We start from the raw sequence: 23,971 nt of genomic DNA on the forward strand, positions 1-23,971 counted from the left end.
CCTTCACTTGAGCTCCTACAGTTGTTCCTGACCTCATGTGGCTCTGAGGTGGCCGCCAGGGCTCTTGCACTGAGAAATGGAGATTCGGGGTCCAGGGATTCAATTTTGGAAAGATGAATTAAAAAATGTTTTCTCTAACCAATAAGAATTTGTAAGAAATCAAGATGTTTGGAACTATGTTTGAAGCCATTGTTTTGCCATGCATTTTTATGAAGTATATTTTACACACAATAAAATGTCCCCAGTTTCAGTATAGAGTTCAATGAGTTTTAACAAATGCGTACTGAACAGTCCAGTCACCTCCCAAAGTTCCTTCATGCCCTTCCCAGTTATTCTCCCCCAGACAACTAGCCTGAATTCCCTCATTATAGATTAGTTTCGCCTTAGAATTTCATACAAATGGAGTAACAAACAGTATTTCTCCTTCGAGTCTGGATTCCTTCGCTCAACCCTATGTCTATGAGATTCCCTTTCATTGCTGAGTAGTATTCCACGATCCCATTGTTGTGTTTCTTGTCAATTCTTCTGTTATGGGACACCTGGGCTGTTTCCATTTTTTGGTTATTATGAATCAAACTAATGTGAACATCTGAGTGCAAGTTTTTGTGTGGACATATTTCAATAGCATGCTGTGGACGGCTCACTAGAGCCGATTTTGTAAATCTCTTCTCAACTCTTGTTCGGTGAGGTCATATTAGTAGCTTGAAATAAGCCATGGTGGGATTATTTACACCATAGTTGGCAATGCTACAAATTAGAGATTTTTTTTTTCTTTTCCTGGAAAGCTGGTTGTTAAACATTTACCAGCACATCACTGGACATATGTTTTTATTTCTTTGGAGTAAACACCTAGGAGTGAGATTGCTAGACTGCATGGTATGTCTATGTTTGACGTTATAGGAAGCTTCGAATAAACATTAAAGCAGGCTGCGATGCGCAGTTCCAGCGATGCGCTAAAGAGCTTGCAAAGACAGAAAGTAACCTCATCCTTTTATACAGCCAGGCAGATATAACCCGTTACATACATGTTCCCAAAAACGACAATAACTTGTCCTCAAGTAAGAGAACTGACAGCACCATTTGCTACACATAGTTCATCTCAAATTCGTGTGGAATTTGGGGTAGCCATCTGCCTTTACCCAAAGGAAAAATAAAACACATCTCTTTGACAAGCAGGTAACAAGTTTGAGCCAGGAGCCTAGGTCAAATTCCTATGGAAACGTGGAGATAAGGGTGCTAGACTCATTGATGTTTACATTTCAAAGAGATGGCTCCAAGGCCCTCAAGAACAACATTCATGGGTAGTAAAGTTGGCAAGAGGACTAAGTGGCTTTTTAAAAGATTTACATACATTTGGAAGAGACGGAGAAACAATTTTACAACCTTTCTAAAGGAAATGCTCTAAGAAAGGGAACATTCAACTCTTAAAATTTTTTTTACCCTACAATACCTTCACGTGTCTCTGCTCTGTACCCCATTCCAGGTCCACACTTCCTTCGCCTCTACACCTGGCTATCTATGACTAATCTCTCAAAATCCTTACCAACTCCATTTCTACAGTAAGCCGCCCAAAACAGCAGGCCGCTCCTCCTAGGGCCAGACCCTGCAGCCCCGGCCACACTAGAGCCCCGCCGTTATCAAAAGGTGTGACTACAAGTGTCAGAATTGGAAAACGTTGCAGTTAAGTGGTCTGATTCCAACTCATTTCAAAGACGGCAACACTGAGACACAGGAAAATCCCAAATGGGTACCAAGGACTCCAGTCACTGGCCAAAAAAAGGCACTTAAGGATTGCCCGGCCAGATTCAGGAACCCTCAAAGCAGAAAAAAGAATTCCTGCTTTATTCCACCATGGCACTATTGGGGTTAAAGTTCACAGCACGCAGGTCTCCACCTGACTGCGCCTGCGCGAGCCCAGACATGCGAATTTGCCCCAGACCCTGACGTTTCCAGCCCCTCCTAATCCGGAACAGGACCCACATTCCGCCGGTCCTGCCTTGACAGGCGTGACCCTAATCCAATAAGAATTGAGGGCTGAATCCTGTGGAGCCAATGGCCAAAGTCTGAGGGGCCGTGGAGGCGGACTCTTCGAGGAAACAAGAAGACAGGCCCAAGATGGAGGCGGCGGTGGCCGTAGCGGCGTGACAGGTGAGGGCGGGCCCGGTGGGGTTAGGTTTCTGGAGCGACCGCCGGGCACGGGCAGGGAGCCGGGACCGAAGGCTCAGCTCCAGGATGGCTTCGCCTGGGCCCCGGCGCCCCACGCCCGGAACCGGAGGAGTGGTTTGACCCGGGGCGAGACCATCGTCGACAGCGGGGGGGGGGGTGGGGTAGACAGGAATAGGGGTGTGTGGCTGCGGGGGATGGTTTCGCCCGTCGCGTGTGGCAGCGCGCCTGCGCAGAGCTGGAAAGCCCTTGGTAGGCGGGACCGGGCTGAATGGGGCCTGGGTTGTGGCGTGGTGCCCGGACTCCCTCTAAACCTCCTTGAGGTCTCTTGGTGACCCTTCCTTGCAGACAACGGGGTGTACTTGGAGATGTCGTTCACTAGTCGCTCCCCTTATTCCGGATCAATGTCTGACCCACTGGAAGAATGTTTGAGGATTCCCCCTTTACTCTTGAAACCCACCGCAGCCTCCTTCCATTATCACCAGTAATATGTCTGTGACCCCTTCATTAATTAGGGGGGATTTTAGAGCCCCCCCCACTCCTGTTTTACCCCTGTTTATCTCACCTTAACCGTGTTTAGTAACGCACCATTATCCTCCATTCACCCCATGACAATGTCCGGTGACCTCCATTTCCGTTCTTCTCCCCCTTACCGTCCCTGCAGCATAGTGTCTGCTGAGCCCCTATGAACTCCCCATCACAGTCTGGTGACTTCCATTAGCCACATAATACAGTGTTTGAGAGCCTACCTTCCGTTACAGCCCGGGGCTTAGGGATTCCTGCAGTGCCCTTACGAACACTCTTTTGGTGCAGTTCCCATTGCCCCTAAGCTAAGGGCGGTATCTGATCTTCTCTTTGTTTCCCATCGCCTTTGTCACCACAGTATCTGGTAACCACCCTTTGTCCATTAAAAAGCCAGGACAGCCTGTTCAAGTCCTTTATGTACCTGACACGCCCCATTGCGGTGTGGTTTGACTTGATTGTTGGCCCCCAGCAGAGACTGGGTACTCCTGTGCCCTCCAGGACTGAGTGTGCTGCCTCTCATTGTGTCCTTACTGTCCCCTCCTCTCCGCCCTCGGCCCTTAAGAGTGAGACAAACAACAGGAGAGGCTGAGCAGAGGAGGGACTGGATGAGTTCAGGGTGTTTAATAGGATCCCTTGGGCTGTTGTGTGATTAGGCGACAGGGGGTGATATGGAGCCTGGAGATTGAATTGTTTTTTCCTCCCCTGCCACTTTGCTTCCAGACTGTCATTACTGGACCTCTGAATCCCTCCTGTGTTCTAGGAGCCCCATGGCACCTGCCCAGCCCCGCCTCAGTCCGTCTTGACAAAGTCTTAGGCTCCATGGAGCCACCACGGGGCCCCCCTGCCAACGGGGCCGAGCCGTCCCGGGCAGTGGGCACTGTCAAAGTGTACCTGCCCAACAAGCAACGCACGGTGGTGAGTGTGGCAGGGGCAAAGCTGGCAGGGGGTGGGGATGGACCCCGTTGTAAGTCTTGGTTCAGAAGGGTGACTCGGGATGGGAGGAGGCTTTAACAGAGGCGTGGGGGAAAGTTGGCTGGGGCCCGTGTTGGGCACTGACGCGCCCATCTGCACACACAAACACACACACAGGTGACTGTCCGGGATGGCATGAGTGTCTACGACTCTCTAGACAAGGCCCTCAAGGTACGGGGTCTTAATCAGGATTGCTGTGTGGTCTACCGGCTGATTGAGGGGTAAGTGTGCCACCCCCACTTCACCTCCCTCTGCTGGGCACCCAGCCTCCCATTTCTGAGAGCTGCCTGACTCATTCCCTCTGTCCTGCAGTTCCCATTAGTCTTCCCTTAGCTCAGTGAGTCCACTAAGAGTGCCTCCAGCTTCAGTTTCATACCTTTATTAGTTCATTGGCCTTTAAGGTCAGAGCAGCTCCTCTCGACTTAGCCTCCAAGTCCTCACCCTGCTCCCATGCCTCCTCCCAGAATTCATCTGTTTTGTTCTTTCACCATTTCATCCATTTGTCAGCTCTCTGCTGCCTCCGTTTCCCTGTTCTCTGTCTGCCGCGAGGGGCCGTGCTGACCTTCTGTTTATCCCTGTGTCCTGGGGTGCCTTAATTTTTTTTTTTATTTGATTCACACATGGCTTTTCATTTGTTGTTTCAGTGCCTCATCAGCCACTTTTTCAGGGGCTTGCTGAGCACTTCTGAGATTTGCTGTTTATTCACTGTCTTATTTGCTCCTCACCTTGTGGTTAAGAGCATGGACTCTTCTGGGGCACCTGGGTGGCTCAGTCAGTTGAGCGTCCCGACTCTTGATTTTGGCTCGGGTCGTGATTTCAGGGCTGTGGAATCGAGCCCCGCGTTGGGCTCCATGCTGAGCATGGAGACTGCTTAAGATCCTCTCTCTCTTCCTCTGCCCCTCTCCCCCACTCATGCACACACTCTCTCTAAAAAAAAATCTTTAAAGAGCATGGACTCTTCACACTGTCCTGCCACTCACAATCCTTTGTGGCCTTGGGCAAGTCACTTTTTCCTCTCAGTCTCAGTTTCCTCATATGTAAAATGGGGACTAGGAGAGTAACTACTTCCTAGAGTTGCCACGATGAAATTTAAACATGTCAGATATTACTCTAGGATGGTAGGCTTGGAGGGACTTTTGGGGGTTCCCTGCCTTCCACCCTCCCTGTCCACCCTCTCACTCCCTTCCGTGCCCCCTGCAGGCGAAAGACAGTCACTGCCTGGGACACAGCCATTGCCCCCCTGGATGGAGAGGAGCTCATCGTAGAGGTCCTTGAAGATGTGCCACTGACCATGCACAATTTTGTGAGTGTGGAGTGGATGGTGGGGGAAGACTGTGGGCATGGGGCAGGGAGAGTCCTTGACCAGGCCTCAACCTTCCCTGCTCTGTGGCAGCAGGTACGGAAGACGTTCTTCAGCCTGGCATTCTGTGACTTCTGCCTTAAGTTTCTGTTCCATGGCTTCCGCTGCCAAACCTGTGGCTACAAGTTCCACCAGCACTGTTCCTCCAAGGTCCCCACAGTCTGTGTTGACATGAGTACCAACCGCCGACAGTGAGCCTGGCCTGGGTTGGGTTGGGGAATGGGGAGGACAGAGGCCACAAGCTCTTATAGACATTTGACCCTTGTCCTCTTGCTGTACACCCTTAATGCCCTCAAGGGTCTACCACAGTGTCCAGGATTTGTCCGGAGGCTCCAGACAGCACGAGGCTCCCTCGAACCGCCCCCTGAATGAGCCGCTAACCCCTCAGGGTCCCAGGTAGGGATGCCTATAGCTGAACGCCTGTTGTCGGGAGAAAAAGATCTGGAGGCCTTTGTAGACCACAAGCCATGCTTCATTCATTTGTTTATTTGACAAACATTTATTGAGTACCTACAACTGTGAGTAAGGGCATGGACCTTGGGCAAGTTACCCAATCTCTCTGGGCCTTAGTTTTCTCATCTACAAAGAGGAGATAATAATACTTTTTACCACATAGGGTTCTGGTGAGGATTTAAATGTGTTAAGACACATCCACTGCTTAGGACAAGATCTGCTACAGAATAAGGGGTCCTTATTAATTATAAATACATATATGAAGCATCTAACTATTTTGTTAATTCTTGGAGTATAACCATTCTCAAGCCTTTCCATTTTGAAATACATATTATTTTACCATAAATTCCATTTTATTTCTCCTTTATGTTAAGTATTATAATACTGTAGTATTTCTATATTAAAGTATATTATTATTCTAAGATAGTGTAAGTTTATAAAACATGCATTTTATCTGTTTGATTATGTATTTTAGAATGTCTATATTTGTACGGTATGCTATAAATACATCATCATGTGTTCTACTTACACTACCTTCATATAATGTAAAATACACATTTTTACATAATATAAAATAGTAAAGTTAGGGCATTGTGTTATTTTTAATTATGGGTATATGTGGATTAATTGCCTATAAATTTCATTTCAGGATAGTGAAAGGAACATTTTAAAATGTGTTTGTAATGTTTCAATATATATATAACATACATCTTTATGTATTGACACACATCTATGTATAACATATACAGCTGACCCTTGAACAACCTGGGTTCAAGGACCTGAGTGGGTCCACTTGTGGATTTTTTACATACAGTACTATAAATGCATTTCTCTTTCTTGTGATTTTTTCTTTTCTTTTTCTTTTTTTTCGTGTGTGGTTTTTTTTTTTTTTATATATATGAAATTTATTGACAAATTGGTTTCCATACAACACCCAGTGCTCATCCCAAAAGGTGCCCTCCTCAATACCCATCACCCACCCTCCCCTCCCTCCCACCCCCCATCAACCCTCAGTTTGTTCTCAGTTTTTAACAGTCTCTTATGCTTTGGCTCTCTCCCACTCTAACCTCTTTTTTTTTTTTTCCTTCCCCTCCCCCATGGGTTTCTGTTAAGTTTCTCAGGATCCACATAAGAGTGAAACCATATGGTATCTGTCTTTCTCTGTATGGCTTATTTCACTTAGCATTACACTCTCCAGTTCCATCCACGTTGTTACAAAAGGCCATATTTCATTTTTTCTCATTGCCACGTAGTATTCCATTGTGTATATATACCACAATTTCTTTATCCATTCATCAGTTGATGGACATTTAGGCTCTTTCCATAATTTGGCTATTGTTGAGAGTGCTGCTGTGAACATTGGGGTACAAGTGCCCCTATGCATCAGTACTCCTGTATCCCTTGGATAAATTCCTAGCAGTGCTATTGCTGGGTCATAGGGTAGGTCTATTTTTAATTTTCTGAGGAACCTCCACACTTTTTTTTCAAGAGAGAGAGGGGTACAAGTGAGTGAGGGGCAGAGAGAGAGAGAATCCCAGAAGGGGCAGAGTGAGAGAAAGAGAGAGAGAAGCGGGGCTCACCCGAAGCGGGGCTCAAGCTCACCGGACATGGGGCTCAAACTCACAAACCGTGAGATCATGACCTGAGTCGAAGTCAGATGCTTAATGAATGACTGAGCCACCCAGGCACCCTTCTTATGATTTTCTTAAAAACGTTCCTTTCTCTCCTTTTTTTAAAAAATGTTGACTTATTTATTTTGAGAGAGAGAGAGTGCAGGAGGGGCAGAGAGAGAACCCTCAGCAGGCTCTGTGCTGTCAGTGCAGAGCCTGACGCAGGGCTCCATCTCACAAATCGTGAGACCGTGACCCGAGCCCGAGTCAGGCACTTAACCCGCTGAGCCACCCAGGTGCCCCCAAAACACTTTCTTTTCTTTAGCTTACTTTGCTCTGTAAATCTATTGTAAGACTACAGGATATACTACATAGAACATACACACTTTGTGTTAATTGACTGTTTATGTTATCGGTAAGGCTTCTGGTCAAAGGTAGGCTCTCAGTAATTAAGTTTTGGGGGAGTCAGAAGTTATACGTGGGTGTTCACCTGGGCAGGGATCTGGTGCCTCTAACCTCTGCATTGTCCAAGGGTCAACTGTATGACGTTATTATAATATATATATTTGGAAACATTGGCATTTTTTTTTTCAACGTTTATTTATTTTTGGGACAGAGAGAGACAGAGCATGAACGGGGGAGGGGCAGAGAGAGAGGGAGACACAGAATCGGAAACAGGCTCCAGGCTCTGAGCCATCAGCCCAGAGCCCGACGCGGGGCTCGAACTCACGGACTGTGAGATCGTGACCTGGCTGAAGTCGGACGCTTAACCGACTGCGCCACTCAGGCGCCCCAACATTGGCATTTTGAATACAGCTAATGTGTTGTGCATTATGTAATGATGTATTTGAATAGTACGCATGGTTATAAAATATTATATATTGCTCTTTCCCCCACTGTCTGTGTGGCTTGCTGTCTCTCCTTAGGTCTTTACTCAGATGTTACGTCAGAGAAGCCTTTCCAGACCCTACTAGGGCCACTTTCTGTCTCCTCATGTTGCTTTATTTTTCTCTTTTTTGCCCCTGTCAGCAGTGGGCATATTAAATATTCTTGGGTTGTTACGGCGCTCTGTCCGTACTGGAACATCAGTCTCACGAGGGCAAGAACTTTTACGTGCTGTGCCCACAGTTTTCCTTCCACCAGCTCTAATGGTATCTGGCACAGGGCAGGCATTCAACAAGTGTTTCTTGAGGAAGTGAAACGTGATCACGTTGACTTACTCTGAGCTAGACCTACCTTTACCGGGGTGGGGGGCGGTTTTACTTGTTCCCTTGTTGGGCCGACAGTGATTTCACAGGCTTTCCCCTGCCAGCTCCTGCACCCAGCACCGCGACCCTGAGCACTTTCCCTTCCCCGCCCCTGCCAACGCCCCACTCCAGCGCATCCGCTCCACATCCACTCCCAACGTGCACATGGTCAGCACCACGGCCCCCATGGACTCCAGCCTCCTCCAGGTTGGTGGTGCGGGTGTCAGTCACGGAGGGCACCGGGCGGAGGGGAGAGCCATTCCGGTTGGCTCCCCTGTCCCCTCTCTGAGTCCCGTCCCTCTTCTTCCAGCTCACTGCCCAGAGTTTCAGCACCGATGGTGAGTCTGCCCCCCCACAGCCCTTCCGCCTGTGCCCCCCCCAACCACACTCCACGTGCCTCCACTCACGTCCCTTCCACAACTGCAGCTGCTGGTAGTAGAGGCGGTGGCGACGGAGCCCCCCGGGGGAGCCCCAGCCCCAGCGTGCCCTCGGGGAGGAAGTCTCCACATTCCAAATCCCCGTCAGAGCAGCGTGAGCAGCGGGAGCGGAAGTCCTTGGCTGATGACAAGAAGAAAGTGGTAAGCTCCCGGGAACCTTTGGTGGGGGCGCTACAGGCTGAGTGATGAGGGAAGCGGGCAGGCCCCTGAGATGCCGCCGTGTGGCCCACAGAAGAATCTGGGGTACCGGGACTCGGGCTATTACTGGGAGGTGCCGCCCAGCGAGGTGCAGCTGCTGAAGAGGATCGGGACGGGCTCGTTTGGCACCGTGTTTCGCGGGCGGTGGCATGGCGACGTGGCCGTGAAGGTGCTCAAGGTGGCTCAACCCACAGCGGAGCAGGCGCAGGCCTTCAAGAACGAGATGCAGGTGCTCAGGTGAGATTGCACTCGTGTGGGGGAGGCGGGGCAGCTCTGGCCCCTCCCTGGGGAAAGGCCAGGCTCAGGGCACTTCCCGCACAGCACCCGTGTTTGTGTTGTGTTATAACCATAATCGGAAGTTGTTTCTCAGCCGGGCCGTCCCTTTCCCCTCTGGGAAGTGGGTATGGGTAGAGCACAGCTGACGATAGTATTGTTTGTGTTGGGGTTGATACTGATATTAATTAACGTCTCTGCCTGCAAACCGTGGGTCTTGTCATTCGCCTGCTGTGAAATGGGTGTGGTGGCAGGCCAGGACCTCAGCCTTACTGTGTGCCCTTCCATTAATAGCATAGTGTCAACCACATTGCCAGGAAGGCTTGCGTCCCTCCTTCCCCTCTGTGTCTGCTGTATCATTTGTGGGACGCTTACCGTGTTGCGTTCCTGTTATTAATTACAGCAATGCCGTAATTGAAAGAGCAGTATTATTTAACTGTAATGGTGACCGTAATTTAATTGTAGTGTAATTAACGATTGTAGTTGCTCTCCTTAATCTGTCTTTAATGCGATATTAATTAATTGGCACTGAGAAATCCCGGGGTTCCTTTTCTGCCTCTCTAGTTGCTACCCCTCCTGGGGTTGCTGGCGTGGACTTTCCCTCTGACAAATGGGCACAACTGTGTCACAGAGTTGACGTTATCAGAATTTCTTGTGCTATCTAAATAATTATCCTCATTACGGATGCCGCAGTAAGAAAACTTTTATTCTCTGTTCCTCCCTGGAAATTACTTGAGCACGCTCTAAATTTGCATTATGGCAATATTTTAACCATAATCCGCCCACTGTGAGGAATGCTCACGTCCTCTATTATCCACTGCGACGTGAGCAAAATGGCAGAGCATCGTTGATGTTGTGTGCGGTTGTGTTACTGTTACTACTGTGGTTACTACTTACTTCTATAAGGAGTGATGGTTTTTCTTCTAAATCAGAGGGGATCTGTTCATCTGTGACAGAGCTTCTGTGAGGTAGACTCAGGTACCCAGTAGCAATAACAACAAGGACAGTGACATTTGCAGGGTGCTTATGCGTTAGGTGCTCTTCTAAGTGCCTTACAGATTATTTACTAATTACTCTTCCAGCTTCCCTATAAGGCAGCTAATCTAATTATCACAGTTTGGAAGTTGAGGAAAATGAGGCACAGAGAGGTTAAGTGTCCTCCCTGAGGTTGCACAGTGAGAGTGAGTACCTGGGGGAGCCTGGATTGGAACACAGACTCTGATCTGAGTCCTAACCCAAAGCTCTTTACCTCGAAGCCTCTCGTGGTGATTAACAGGACATAGTCACATGTCACTGGTATTTTTACCGGCATTTGTCAGTATTACGACGATACATCGATGAAGAAGGTTGGCATTCCCCTTTCTTGTCTGTAGAGTGGTCACAGGCCCAGGTCATGGTCAAGGTCAGAGGTTGGCAGGTGTTGATGATGGAGAGCCACTGGTCGCCAGAGGGGCGGGGTCAGTAATTGCTCCCTCCTGCTTTTGTTGGGAGACTCGGATGAGGAAGCTTGGGATGTAAGCCCCCGGGGTGGGATTGTAGCCCATGAAACATATCTCACAAAGGCACTGAAGCTGGCCACAGCCTGGCCCTGAGCCTCCCGAAAGACAGGGTGGAAATGATGACAGAAGGCAGCAGTGAACAGCACCACTCCTGATGCTCAGAAAGTGAGTGACAGTTGCTCTTTTTTCCTTCCTGTCCTGGTACCACCTTCCCTGCCTGCAGGAAGACACGTCATGTCAACATCTTGCTATTCATGGGCTTCATGACCCGGCCGGGATTTGCCATCATCACACAGTGGTGTGAGGGCTCCAGCCTGTACCACCACCTACATGTGGCCGACACACGCTTCGACATGGTCCAGCTCATCGACGTGGCCCGGCAGACTGCCCAGGGCATGGAGTGAGCCTCTTGGCCTGGGGACAAAGGGAGGGGGCTGGCAGGCTTGGGGTGGGGAGATGAGGTCACCCCCAGCCAATTTGCCGCCTGCTTCCATCCCTACAGCTACCTCCATGCCAAGAACATTATCCACCGAGATCTCAAGTCTAACAGTATCTGCCTGTCCCTGTCTAAGGGCTTGGGTGGGGTGGGGGCTTAGAGGGATGGCTCTTGTTGGGGGGCCTTCTGGAGATGCATAGGGAGGGGCATGTGTCATGTGGCTTAATAGGGGCTTTAATGGGGCTCTCTTGGTCAGGGTTCAAAGTTGCAACTGGTTCGGGTGCTATTCCTGGGGACTTCGGTCAGGGTCTAAAGTATGGCAGCTGTGGAGGACATTACAGGGAGTTCTGATCAGGGTCATGGGAGTGGCAGTTATGGGTGCCACTCCAGGGGCTTCCTGGCCGGGAGTCACAGGGGGGCCAAGGTAGGGAGCACTAATTGGAGTTCCCAGCCCGAGTCAAGATTGTGGCTAGTTTGTGTGATATTGGGGGGCTTCTGGTCAGGGTCAGAGGCACGAGTGTGGAGGCATCAGTGGGAACCTCCCAGTCAGGATGAGAGATGTGGCTATTGAGAGCTCCTGTAGTGGCCCTTGACCCTGGTGGACATCTTCCTACACGAGGGGCTCACAGTGAAGATCGGTGACTTTGGCCTGGCCACGGTGAAGACACGGTGGAGCGGGGCCCAGCCCTTGGAACAGCCCTCGGGCTCTGTGCTATGGATGGTGAGTTGGGCCAGGCTGGACTGGGGCCATGTAGGGACATGGGTTGCTGGGCCAGGATGTGAGGAGCTGAGTGGGAACGGGGATACTTGTGCCAGATGTGGGTGTCTAGACTGCTCATGTTTTTACCTTGTGAGGGTGTTCCCAGTTGTACCCAGTGTGGCTAGTGGGATCTGGGACTCTGGCCAGCCATTTTCTGGCCTCCATGATCCCCCTGCCTGGTCTGGTCTGCCCTATCGAAGGCGGCTGAGGTGATCCGTATGCAGGACCCGAACCCCTACAGCTTCCAGTCGGATGTCTACGCCTACGGGGTTGTGCTCTATGAGCTCATGACCGGCTCTCTGCCTTACAGCCACATTGGCAGCCGTGACCAGGTGAGCCCCACACCTTACCCATAATCTCTCAGGGAAGGGAGTCCCCTCAGCCTCCAAACCTTAGACTTCCTCCTTGTAAAGAACGCCACACTTACCCCAGAAACCCAAAGTCTTCTGGGCTGAGAACTCCCAGAATCCTTTGTCTTCCCTAGTCAGAATCCTCTCCTCCCCTATACATCTATCAGCCTCTGGGTCCTTGAAGTCCAGAATCTCTTGAATCCCCTATACCCAGGATCCCACAGGGCTCCCGAGTACCCAGAAGCCCTCTGGAACTCTAGATACCTACAGTCCTCTGACCTCAGTGCTCAAAATCCCCCAAGTCCCAAAAAGCCAAGAATTCGGTTTCTGCCTGTCACAGAAGCCATCTGTGCTTCTGGAATACTCACAGATACCCACAGTCATTCAGGCCTTGGGCATCTAGCAGGCCTTTGGGGCCCTGGAACCCATGATGTTTTAGGCCTGGACTGTCACAGTTTTCCTAGGTCTAAAGTGTGGAATCTTCCAGGACCTCTGAAATTGGGGATCCTCTAGGCTCCAAGCCCTGAGCACTCACAGTCCTACAGGATGCATGGACCCATAGTCCTCTAGCACCCAGACACCTAGAGAAATAGGAACTCCTGAGATTTAGAGTCACTTAGCTACCTCCAGACCCAGAACTTTATGTTTCCCCTGACTCAGTACTTTCTGGGCTTCTAAGCCCCCTAGAAACCTGTGAGCCAAGGGATACCTACAATTCTTGACTTCTCCTGAGCTTAAATTCTGTTCTGCAAGCAGAGAATCCTTGTCTTCAGAGACCCAGTCCCAAGTCCTCAGAGACCCAGAATCCTTGCATCTACAAGATACCCACAGTCCTCAGACCCGAATACCCAGAGTACCCTAGTTTCCCAAAAAGGAGCCTCCAAAGCCCCTTGAGACCCAGAATTCCCTCAGCCTCCCAGCTCAGACCCCCAGATCACCGCATTCCTGCCCCCCCCCCAGATTATCTTCATGGTGGGCCGTGGCTATCTGTCCCCGGACCTCAGCAAAATCTCCAGCAACTGCCCCAAGGCCATGCGGCGCCTGCTGTCTGACTGCCTCAAGTTCCAGCGAGAGGAACGTCCCCTCTTCCCCCAGGTGGGCCGGGTAGGCGGGCCGGACACAATGGGGAGGGCAAGTCTGAGGAGGAGGAAGACTCCGAGGTGTCAGTGGGAACGGTGCACCTTCAAGGGTCAGGAGTGTATGATGTGTGTACTTCCCCATTAGGCCGGGGTTTGCGGGTGTCTGGGTGCCCGTGTGACTCTGGACACCTCCTCTAACCTGCCCCTGCCCCCAGATCCTGGCCACGATTGAGCTGCTGCAGCGGTCACTCCCCAAGATTGAGCGGAGTGCCTCCGAACCCTCCTTGCACCGCACCCAGGCTGATGAGTTGCCTGCCTGCCTCCTCAGCGCGGCCCGCCTTGTGCCTTAGGCCCTGCCCCCAGCCGCCAGGGAACCAATCTCAGCCTGCCACACCAAGGAGCTCTGCCCACCAGCCAATCAATGTTGTTTCTGCCCTGATACTGCCTCAGGATCCCCCATCCCCGTCCTGGGAGAGGAGAGGGTCCCCGTGTGCTTTTCCAGTTCCTCTGGAATTGGCCCCCCCCCCCCCAAAGACCGAGACCCCTGCTTCCTCCATAATTTGGTTTCCTCTTGGCTTTGGGGATACTACTAAATTTGGGAGCTCTTCTGTATCCAATGGCTGGGATTTGTGGCAGGGATTCCGCTCAGAACCTCTGGAATTTGTGCCTGATGTGCCTTCCACTGGATTTTGGGGTCCCCAGCACCCCATGTGGATTTGGGGGGGTCCCCTCTGTGTCTTCCCCGCCATTCAAGGACTCCCCTATTCACCAAGAAGCACAGAATTCTGCTGGGCCTTTGCTTGTTTATTTTGCTTCCCGACTCTTCTCATGGGGTTCAGAGCCGCTGAAGGGTGGGGGTGAGTCCAGGCAAGGAGTGGTTGGGGGGAAGTGCGGACCACACAAACAGCGCCACTGCACGCATCACCACAGGCGGCACGATGAACGAGGACCACATATGCCAAGCACGGCACAAGAGGAGGCCACGTCAGTCACAGACACAGACATCACGGCAAAGGTGGGGAAGCAGAGGACCACTGGCCCTCCGTGTGCAAAGGATTCTGGGAAGATGGGTGGAGTTTGCATATTTAGAGATAGCTGTCAGAGGCAGGAAAGTGGGAGTGTGGGTCCCTGGGGAACAGAAGGGTCCTAGCAGTGGGAGGACCTCCCGATGTGATCAGTGGGGTTGAGGGGTGGTTAAGAGACATCCTTGCAGGGCTGGAAAATGGCATCTGAAGAGGTGGAACTCCAGAGATGTGAGATCCCTGAAAAGGGGCTCCAAGGTAGGGGTTTCTTTGGGATCTAGGAAATCTTGATGGGGAACAAGGTGTCCTTGAGAGATCTGGGACCAGGAGTATGGTTTCCCAGGAATTTCAGGGTTCCAGGAGGGGACTCAGTAGTGTTAGGGCCAGAACGTGTTCCCTGGTGTTTGGGAGCTTCTGGGAAGGAAAGTGCACTCGGGGGGGGGGGGGGGAGGTCAGGAGGTTTTCAGGAATTTGGAGGTTCTAAAACTGAAAAAAAAGTCTTGAGGTGGCCGAGAGTGGCCTTTTATAGGGACTCGGGAATTCCAAAGTGAGAATTGGATGTAGGACCAGGAGTGCGGTCTCCCCAGGGACTTGGGCATTCTGCAGAGTGAGAAGAGGGGTCTGGGCAGACCAGGAGAGGACTTCTCAAGGGATCTGGAGATTCCAAAAGTGAGAAATGGATTCAGGGCCCAGAGAGGGGTTGCCCAGGAGGAATTAAGGGTTCTCAGGGTGGGGTGTCAGTCGGAGAAGAGGCTGGCGAAAGACTTCCTCAGGCTGCGGATGGTCTCAGCTTTCACCTCGTCCTGGCTAAGGCTGGGCCTGGGCGGGGCTGGCTCTGGAAGGTTGAAGGCATTGGTCAGAGACTGGGATTTGCTAGAGAGAGACAAGGTGGAGGCATGGGAGGAAGGGGGTGGGGAGGAAGGGAGGAAGGGGAGAGAAACACAATGTTACCCCAGGCCCGGCCCAGCCCTGCCCCTCTAGTCCTGGGGCTGTGCCTGTGACCCTCCCGCCCACCAGCACAGGCCTGGACCCTGATGGATTCTCAGGTGGAGTGGGGGAGCCCTGGGCCAGACTGGGAGGACTTGGATCCAAGGTGAAGTCTGGGCTTAGTGGGAGGAGTCTTGGGCTGCACCTTCTCCAAATTGTAGACTAGACTGGGAGGATGTAAAGCTGAAGATTGGCAGGGAGCCTCCCAGTCTGCGTGAGGAGTCGGGGAGGGAGTGCGGTGGGGTTTGCACCGAGGACAGGCTAGTGTGGGTGGAGGGCAATCTAAGGGGGAGCATTTGGATGTGGTGGGGAGGACTGCTGAGCTCAGGCTGGGGTGGGGGGAGTCTGGAGTGGACCAGAAGAGGCAGAGAGCACCATGTGATGATTTGGGAGGAGACTGAAATGGCCCAGAAGGGAGGCTAGACTGTAGGAAAAGCATGAGGACAAGCTGGAAAGAGCGGGAAGTGATAGAGCGGGGCTGTGAGTTGGCCAGGAAGAGTCGGGGGGTTCGGCTGGGAGGAGTCCAGTTGGGTAGGAGAAGGGTGCGTTTTGCTGCGAAGGCTCCAGTGCAGTGCGGCTGGGTGGAGGATTTGATGGGCAGGGTCAATCAGCAAGGTGCCTGGGGGGCTGGGGGAGGGGGCTTTCCCAGGGGCCTAGTGGGAAGACTGTGAACTGAAAAGGGGTTTTTCTGGGGTTCTGCCACAAATGTCTGGGATGGAGGGCAGGAGCCTCCGTGAAGTGGGGCGGCGGGGTGTGTGTGTGTGTATAGGTTGGATGAGGGTTCTGTCCAGACTGAAGATCAAACTCTTGGGACTCCTGTATAGGACCTGGGTCCGAGGAGCCTGGGAGCTGGGGCCACTCTTCTGGTGCAGGAGCCTGTTTTGTGAGCAGCAAGGCGAGGGCTGCCGTGGGGTCCTCTTACTTGAGCTGGGGGTGCGGAGGTCCCCCGGCAGTGGCGGTGGCAGGTGGCGGCACGTCCTGGCTGGGTTTCTGGGCCAGCTGTGGCTTGGTGGGTCGTCCAGCAGGGCCCGGGCCACTGGGCCGCGGCTGCTGCGTGGTGGGTGGCCCGGTGCGGGGCATGGGACCCGCCTGGCTGGCCTGGCGTGTGGGGCCGGCAGGGCCTGGGGGTTTCTGGGGTGGGCCCTGGCGCTGCTGACCACTCGGTGGGGCCCCCGAGGCCTTTGGTGGAGCCTGACCGGAAACAGATGTCTGACGCGTAGCCTGTGGGGGGCCCGCCTGGCGCTGGGGAGATGGGGAGGCGGGTGGGCGGGCTGCTGGAGGCGCCCCGGGTCCTCCTGCCACTGGCCGGGATTGGCGGCCTTGACCCTGGGTCAGTGGTGGGGCCTGGGACGCAGGCTGCTGGGGTGCTGATGTGGGACTTGGTAGGCGCTGGGGCAGGGGACTGCCAGCTGGGGGTCCGAGGCCCGAAAGGTGCTGCTGGCCCTGCGGGGGCGGGCGCTGCTGCAACGGGGGTCCCTGGCGTTGGGGGCCCGGGCCGGGCTGTGGAGGGCCACCTGAGGGACAGAAAGAGTGCACATGTGAGAGGTGGGGGGTGGGGGTTGCCAGTACAGTCAGGGCCCAGGAAGCCGGCCCCTCACTTACCCTGTGGTGGGGGTCGTTGCTGAGCTGGAGGTCCTGAGGGCTGCTGGGAGGTCTGGCGGCCCAAGGGCGGGGCCCCTGGGGACGGAGTCTGCGGCAGAGGAGTGGAGCAGGAGAGGTTAAAAATAGTTACCGGCCAGCCAGAGCATCAGCCAATCAAAATGACACGGGCTCCCAGTGTGCTGGGTGTTGACGCGTCTGTGGCTGAGCTGAGGGGATATCAAGCTGGGGAGGGGGGAGCTCGTTGCGGGGGAGGGTTGGGAGGCACTCGGGGAAGTCAGGGTAGCAGCCATTTTATCAATTTTTACAGCAATTGGTAATTGCCGCCGCACATGCGCACTGGCAGTGCCCTTTGCCTGCTGATTATCAGCTCTGCGGCAGCAAGACCGAGGGTTGGCCTGGCAGCCACTAGCCCCCCTCTGGCCAGCTCCGCCCTCGCTCAGCACCAGGGGCCTGACCTGGCCGTGGGAGCCCCTGCCGGGGGAGGCATCCCGCTGCCGCTGCCTGGGCAGGGCCTGGGCCATCTTGTTGACCACAAGCTCTACGATGAGCTGCTTGTCTTCATCTTGGTGGTCCCCGATGAGTGGCATGGAGGAACCCACCACCTGGGGGAGGGAAACGGATCCGGTGAGGAGAGCGGCAGGAAGTGCATGGGAGGGTGACAGCCACCGAGCACCCTTAAGCTGGGGAAAGGCGCGGGCTGGTGCCAAGGAAAGATTCAGTTTGAGAAGCACCAGCTTTGCAGTGCGACGAAGGCTTGTCTTTTACAAGGTACCGGACAGCTCCTGAAGGGAGCCTACAGTTTAGAGCACAGCTCCACAAATTAGGGCCCGCGGGCCAAATCCAGCCCAGACGCCTGTCTTTGTATGGCCCCTGGAGCCAAGGATGGGTTTTACATTTTTTGATGGTAGGTAAGAGAACAAAAGAAGATTTTGTGATACGTGAAAATATACATTTCAATTTTTATATCCCGACAGTTTTAGGGGAACGTTTGTTTTGTACGTATTGTCTTCGGCTGCTTTTGCAGAGAAGCTGCAACAGAGACTGTATGGCCCACACAGCCTAAAATGTGCACTGTCTGGCCCTTGACCGAAAACATTTGCCAGTCCCTGCTTTAGTTTGCTAGGTGTTCTGTCATTTACAAAGAACTTCGTGGTGGCTATAGTACTTTATAGTTTACAAAGTTCCTTGTCCTTTTCAAGGGACTAGGGGATATATGGTATGTTTAGACTTTAGAAAAGTGCTTTGCATGGGCGCCACTGTTTACAAAATGCCTCACCGTGTAGAAAGCGCTCCAATTTTCAAGGCATTTTATGGTTTCCAAATTGCCTTACCGTTTGCCAGGGGCACTGCTGTGTACAAACAGATTTAGAATTTTGCAAGTGCTTTGCTTTAGTAACGAGGACCTCCCAGTTTACAGAGCTCCTTTCTTATAGTTTTATTTTTTTTTAACGTTTATTCTTATTTTTGAGAGACAGAGCAGGAGGAAGGGAGGGGCAGAGAGAGGGAGACAGAATCGGAAGCACGCTCCAGGCTCTTAGCTGTCAGCACAGAGTCCGACGCGGGGCTCGAACTCACAGACTGCAAGATCATGACCCGAGCCGAAGTTGGACACTTAACCGACTGAGTCACGTGGGCGCCCCAATATAGTTTTGTAAAGCACTCGGCTGTTCCTCAAGCACCTCCTAATTTATGAGGTACTTTACAGTTCACAGAGTGCCTTTATAGCAACCTGGGCCATGGAGAGCTTCACGGCTTATGGAACGATGCTGCCATGCACCTGCCCCACCCCGTACCCCTACCAGTTCCTGGGTGCTCCCACCTCAATGATGTGATCCCTTCCATCCTTGCCATGCAGTGCTTCCACTGCGCAGATGTCCAGTCCCCCAAAAATCTCGGAGCACGTATCCACCCACAGCTTGTACCTGCCGAGATGTGGGGCAAGGAAGCCTGTCAGTGCCCGGCTGGCCTGCGTAGCCATGCTTCCCCCCTGGCGTCCCCTCCCTCTGAGTCCAGGCCACCCCCACCTGTCAGACATGGCGATCTGCTCGAGCATGGCAGAGCCGGTGTTGGTCTTCCAGTTTCCTGACACTGACGTCCTCCTGGGGGGACAAGACGAGAGAGGACAGAAGCTCAGAGGAGCCCAGGTTGCACAGGGCAGGGGACCCCTACCCAGGCCTCGGTCTCTCCACTCACATGTAGGCTTTGTAGTTCTGCCCAATTTTCTGGACGCGCACGTCATATTTGGCATCAATGAAGGGCTCGGCAGTGGCATATGTCTTGGTCAGTGCCACGACGCTCGCGATGTCCTGGAAGTCGTGCTGGTTGTCCACTTTGACCTGTAGGAGTGGGGCGGGGATCAGGACCTGATTAGGACAAGGTGGCAGCGGGCGGGGGGGGGGTGTCCCAGGGTGGGGGCATGCACGTAAATGACACGGGTGAGCCAAGTACGTACAAATTCAGTGGATACACCAAGACACTCGGGCGTGCATAATTCTGGGGGTCCTAGTTTTTACACGTACACAGCAGACACACGGGTGGGGATATGCAACTTTGAACATACTAAAAACAATTGAGTTGTCCACTTTAAATGGGTAAGTTGTATGGTAGGTGGGTTATATCCCAGTAAATCTGTGGAAAAACTGTGTGTATATATGGTCTATGTGTACAGGTACCGCGACACACAATCGGTTGTATACACGATATGCAAGCATACACATTACAAGTCTGCTTTCTACGCACACAGAGACAAAATCAGTGGACGGAATGCACGTAGGACCCCAAGACGCTTGAACATAAAAGATTATATAGTGTGTGTTCAACACAGGGGCATGTGTATACACAAACACAATGCTGGTTACACGAACAAAGTAACAGGACGCATAAACCTGGTTGAATGTATGACAAACTCTAAGAATGTGAGGGAAAAAAGTCCAAAGAGACAAAGACACCCCAGGACACACAATCACACAGAATTACCGGAGTGCTTTGAATACGCAATATACGTATGCACCATGCCAGGAGCACGCACCATTTCCAAACACACACACCTACACACCCCATCTGGGGACTCACCTTGCCCATCCCGGAGTGTGCGTGCCCCATCTTCACAACCACAGGGTACGTCGTGCTGCTGAGCTGGTAGGGCAGAAAGGCAGAGCAGGGTCAGGGCAGGAGGGCCATCACAGGGGTGGTGGGGGGGGGCTGAGGGAAGCCCGTTCTGTGGGAGCCACATTAGAAGCCATTTCCCAGAAGAGGCGAGTCAGGGACAGTCAGCAGCGGGGGTCACACACACACACACACACACACACGTTTCTGTGCCCAGAATCGAACTCAGAGCCCTGCCTGCCTGTCCCTCTCTCCACTACCCTCAAGTCCCAGACATCCCGCCTCTGCTTTCCCGGGCAGAGGCATGGGATAGGGGTGGGGGTGGGGGACTTTTCCGGAAAAGGGAAAGTTTGTTTTTATAATGAGTGGATGATAGAGAAGTGAGTGTGTGCATGTGCATGCACGGGGGTGTGGTGGCAAGCATGTAGTAACCGGATCCCTCAGCCAGGCCTCGTGTGTAAGCATCGTCCGTGCACAGACGCGACCCAGAGGCACGCACACAAACCCTCAGAACTCAGATCTACACAACCAAGCCCAGAGATTGCCAAGTAGGTTGAGACCCACGAGATGGAAAGACGCACAACCAACGCAGGCTCAGTCCGAGCACACCTTGCTCTCCGGCTGCAGAGGTCCACACATTCAGCCAGCCAGGCGCTTCTGGCCAGCCTCTGCCCAGCAGCACACGCTTTGGGGCACACACACACAGCCCCTTTCCTGTGGCCCAAAGCCACGTCAGGGACCCACACAGCATGAAGGATTGCCCATGAAGTACAGAGACCACCCTCAGAGGCACAGCCACGGAGCGCACAGGCACACACAACCCCGACAGGCACACACGACAGAACTGGGCACGTACTCACACCCAACACTCACAGACACACCCGCGACACTCCCGGGCCCACGCACGAGGAAGACCCACGCCGCATATAGAGGTACACACTCCTAGGTCGTCACATAACCACCAAGACTCAGCACAGAGAGCCGCACCAGACGGGGAGGGGGGGGCACACCCAAAGTACATCTAGGGACGCACACACACAACGCGCCTTGCCACCCATACAAACGGAGAGGCGCACACACAGCCAGGGACACCCAGAGTCTTCCTAAGTGTAGGCACTTCCGGGTGTGTGCGTGCACACGCACACTCACACGTCCAGGTGTGGGGATGCCTCAGGCCTCCCGCGACCCCGGGGGCGGGCAGAGGGGCTCGGGTTGGGCGAGCTGCGCGCGCACGGCCGCGCCGCCCCCTCCGCTGTCCCGCGGGGTAGAGAGAGGGCATTCCCGGAGGGGCTGCCCGGGCGGCGGCGGTTCCCGGTTCCCGACAGGCACAGGAAGCCCGCAGGCTCAGGGTGGCCGATTGACCTTCAGGCCTCACCCTCTCTCCGCACCCCCACCTTCCTCATTTCCCAAATGACTGGCGTCATCACAGGTCCCCCGAGAGGCACCGCGTTGGGAAGGGGGCTGCGGGGATCCTCTCGTTAACGTTCCGGGGCAGCAGCGCAGAGGCAGCGCTTGACGTTAACACTCGGGCACACACACAACTCAGGAACACCACCTCCACAATTACATGCGCAACTTAGACCCGCTCTGCAGAAGCAGAGGTACAACTCCCAGGAGCGACACAAAACACACAGGTGCGCAACACTAGGGGCGCACACACAGTTCTCAGAGGCACAGAGCAGAGCTGCGTGCAAGTGCACACGCGCGCACAGGCCCCCACCTCGAGGTCTCTAGGCCCCTCTTTTCTTGTTTTTAAATTTTATTAAATTTTTTAATGTTTATTTTTTAGAGAGTGTGTGTGAGCAAAGGAGGGGCAGAGAGAGAGGGAGACACAGAATCCAAAGCAGACTCCAGGCTCCGAGCTGTCAGCACAGAGCCCCACACGGGGCTCGAACTCACGAACCCAGGGATCATGACCTGAGTGGAAGTCGAATGCTTCACCGACTGAGCCACCCAGGCCAGGCCCCTCTTTTCACAAACCCTCCTTGTTTCCTCTGGACTTGAGTCTGAACGCAACCCCGTGTGTACGTATGTGCACGACTATGCCCGCACACGCGTGCATGCTGGGAGCTTTGCACTCCAGGATCCCCTGGAGAGCCCTAGGTTTGCATCTTGGCCTCGCCTCTTCCTAAAGCCACGTGGAAGCCCGGGTCAGGTCGCCTAACCTTCTCTGGGCCTCAGTTTCCTGACCTGCACAAAGGGCACCACGAGGCCCAAGCGCTTGGCACGTCGTGGAGATGGCTGGGCGTCCGCGCTGCACACCCAGCCGGCCCCACGGCCCCCACACGCATGCAATGTCCCCCAGGGGCTGCACATCCGGATACATCTCCGCGAAACCCCACCGGTTTCAAAACCCACACTATGACCCGGATGCACAGAACCCCTCACGTGTAGATAGTCGGCCACACTCGCTGCTGACTCAGGCTTGAGAGAGCTGGCATCCGAAGCAGGGTCAGTGAGGGGCTGCAGCAGGGTTTTCCCTTCCCGAGCGGCTCCCACTGGCCGAGCTCTGACTTAGCCCCTGCCTCGTTCACTCTCCCTCCCCACTTTCACAACCGGCGGCTCCAAATTCCTGGTTTACTCCCCCTCCCCCCTCTGCCCCCGCCCCTGCCGGACGGGCCGTTTCTTCATTCTCATTCCTGGGTAGGTCACTCGACCCCTCAGCGTGTCTGGGTTTCCTCATCGGCATCAGGAGATACGCCAAGTCCCTAAGTCACAGGCAAATTGTGAGGAACAGATTACTTCAGGAAAAGCGCTGAGCCCGGTTTTCTGGCACACAGGAAGCCCCCCTCCTCAAAAAGTGTTGGCTACTGCTATTGGTACTGGGTCAGCATCCCTTGGCCAGCCGACATGAATTACCAAGGTGGGAATCGGGACTGAGAGATGAAGTGCTCACAAAGGTTCCAGAACGCTGTTCGATACCCACAGTAGTGGGGTGGGGGGCGGGTGTCGTTTTTGTGGGGGTGGTGCTGGTGACTGGGCTAACCTCCCTGAGTTAAGCAAGCTTCGTTAGCAAGGGGGCCATGAGGACCGAAAGAATTTACGTAAGGAATATAGGACACAGCGCACAGCACCATCACTGTTATCATTGGTCTGCCTTCCCCAACCAACAAAGGATGTTAATTAGCCCTTAGAGCCCTTTCCCAGGACCCCAGGGAAGATTCAGGCAGCATCTGGAAGCTGGTGGGCAGGGATTGCCTCACCACCAACCCCCCCCCCCCCAGAGGTGTGGGAGGGCTGGTGGGGAAGGGGCAGGGCAGGATGGGAGGGGATCCGTTTTCTACTGACTCACAGCCCTCTTTCACCACCAGTGAACCGCCCCCCCCACCGTAATGCTCACTAATTTACTGGCACTTTCCCCACAGGTCAGGGCCGTGCCACGGCTGGGGTGAGATCCTGGCACCAGTTAACCTAGGTTCAAATCCCAGCCATGCCCGGTGATCCTCGGAAGGTTCTTCAATCCCTCTATGCCTCATAGTTCCTCATCTGTAAAATGGGACTAATACCGGTACCCATCTCGGAGGTTTACTGTGAGCTCTAAGTGAGAAAAAATATGCTGAGTGCCTGGGACACAGTTGGTGCTGTATAAATGCTATTTATTTACCTATGTGTTTATTTTTTCAAGGATTTTATTTTTAAGCAATCTCCACCCAATGTGGGGCTTGAACTCACAACCCCGACCGAGATTAAGAGTTGCAGGCTCCACCGACTGAGCCAGCCAGGCGCCCCAAGTCTGTGTTTTTTGTGAGGGGTTAACATCCAGGCTCTGGCTTCAGGCCACCTGAGTTCAAATGCCAGTTCTGCTGCTTATTAACTGTGATCTTGGATATGTCACTTAACCTCTCGGTGCCTCAGTTGCCCCCCTTGTATTCCTCCTCCTCTCACTTGCCTTA

The 23,971-nt window shown here is 53.4% G+C and overlaps 2 protein-coding genes across 4 annotated transcripts in view; one reads left to right on the forward strand and one right to left on the reverse strand.

Annotated features, from left to right (window-relative positions):
• Positions 1-2,042: 2,042 nt before the first annotated feature.
• Positions 2,043-14,155, forward strand: ARAF (A-Raf proto-oncogene, serine/threonine kinase). Of its 2 annotated transcripts, none has more exons than XM_030305889.1 (16): positions 2,043-2,148; positions 3,409-3,603; positions 3,778-3,881; positions 4,861-4,963; positions 5,057-5,211; positions 5,318-5,416; positions 8,396-8,537; positions 8,641-8,668; positions 8,757-8,908; positions 9,000-9,202; positions 10,961-11,137; positions 11,240-11,286; positions 11,776-11,894; positions 12,134-12,265; positions 13,244-13,378; positions 13,578-14,155. In XM_030305889.1, exons 2-16 carry the CDS (start codon positions 3,508-3,510, stop codon positions 13,710-13,712), a joined length of 1,827 nt encoding a protein of 608 aa, XP_030161749.1. In that variant the 5' UTR covers positions 2,043-2,148; positions 3,409-3,507; the 3' UTR covers positions 13,713-14,155. The 2 variants fall into 2 exon arrangements, with proteins under 2 accessions (XP_030161749.1, XP_030161750.1); XM_030305890.1 differs by having other exon boundaries at positions 2,055-2,148; positions 3,449-3,603.
• SYN1 (synapsin I) overlaps positions 14,149-23,971 on the reverse strand; it is a 51,501-nt gene continuing 41,678 nt past the window's right edge. Inside the window, exons 6-13 of one of the 2 annotated variants that reach the window (XM_030305888.2) lie at positions 20,046-20,108; positions 19,167-19,309; positions 18,998-19,072; positions 18,793-18,895; positions 17,429-17,575; positions 16,974-17,061; positions 16,294-16,885; positions 14,149-15,219 (exon numbers count right to left, since the gene is read on the reverse strand). In XM_030305888.2, the coding sequence (XP_030161748.1) occupies positions 15,192-15,219; positions 16,294-16,885; positions 16,974-17,061; positions 17,429-17,575; positions 18,793-18,895; positions 18,998-19,072; positions 19,167-19,309; positions 20,046-20,108 (1,239 nt within the window). In that variant the 3' untranslated portion in view covers positions 14,149-15,191. Of the gene's footprint in view, positions 15,258-16,293; positions 16,886-16,973; positions 17,062-17,428; positions 17,576-18,792; positions 18,896-18,997; positions 19,073-19,166; positions 19,310-20,045; positions 20,109-23,971 lie in introns of both variants that reach the window. The other variant, XM_030305887.2, reaches the window with a different exon arrangement.

The sequence above is a fragment of the Lynx canadensis genome, chromosome X (assembly GCF_007474595.2).
Source record: "Lynx canadensis isolate LIC74 chromosome X, mLynCan4.pri.v2, whole genome shotgun sequence".
In the NCBI taxonomy this organism is placed as follows: Eukaryota; Metazoa; Chordata; class Mammalia; order Carnivora; family Felidae; genus Lynx; species Lynx canadensis.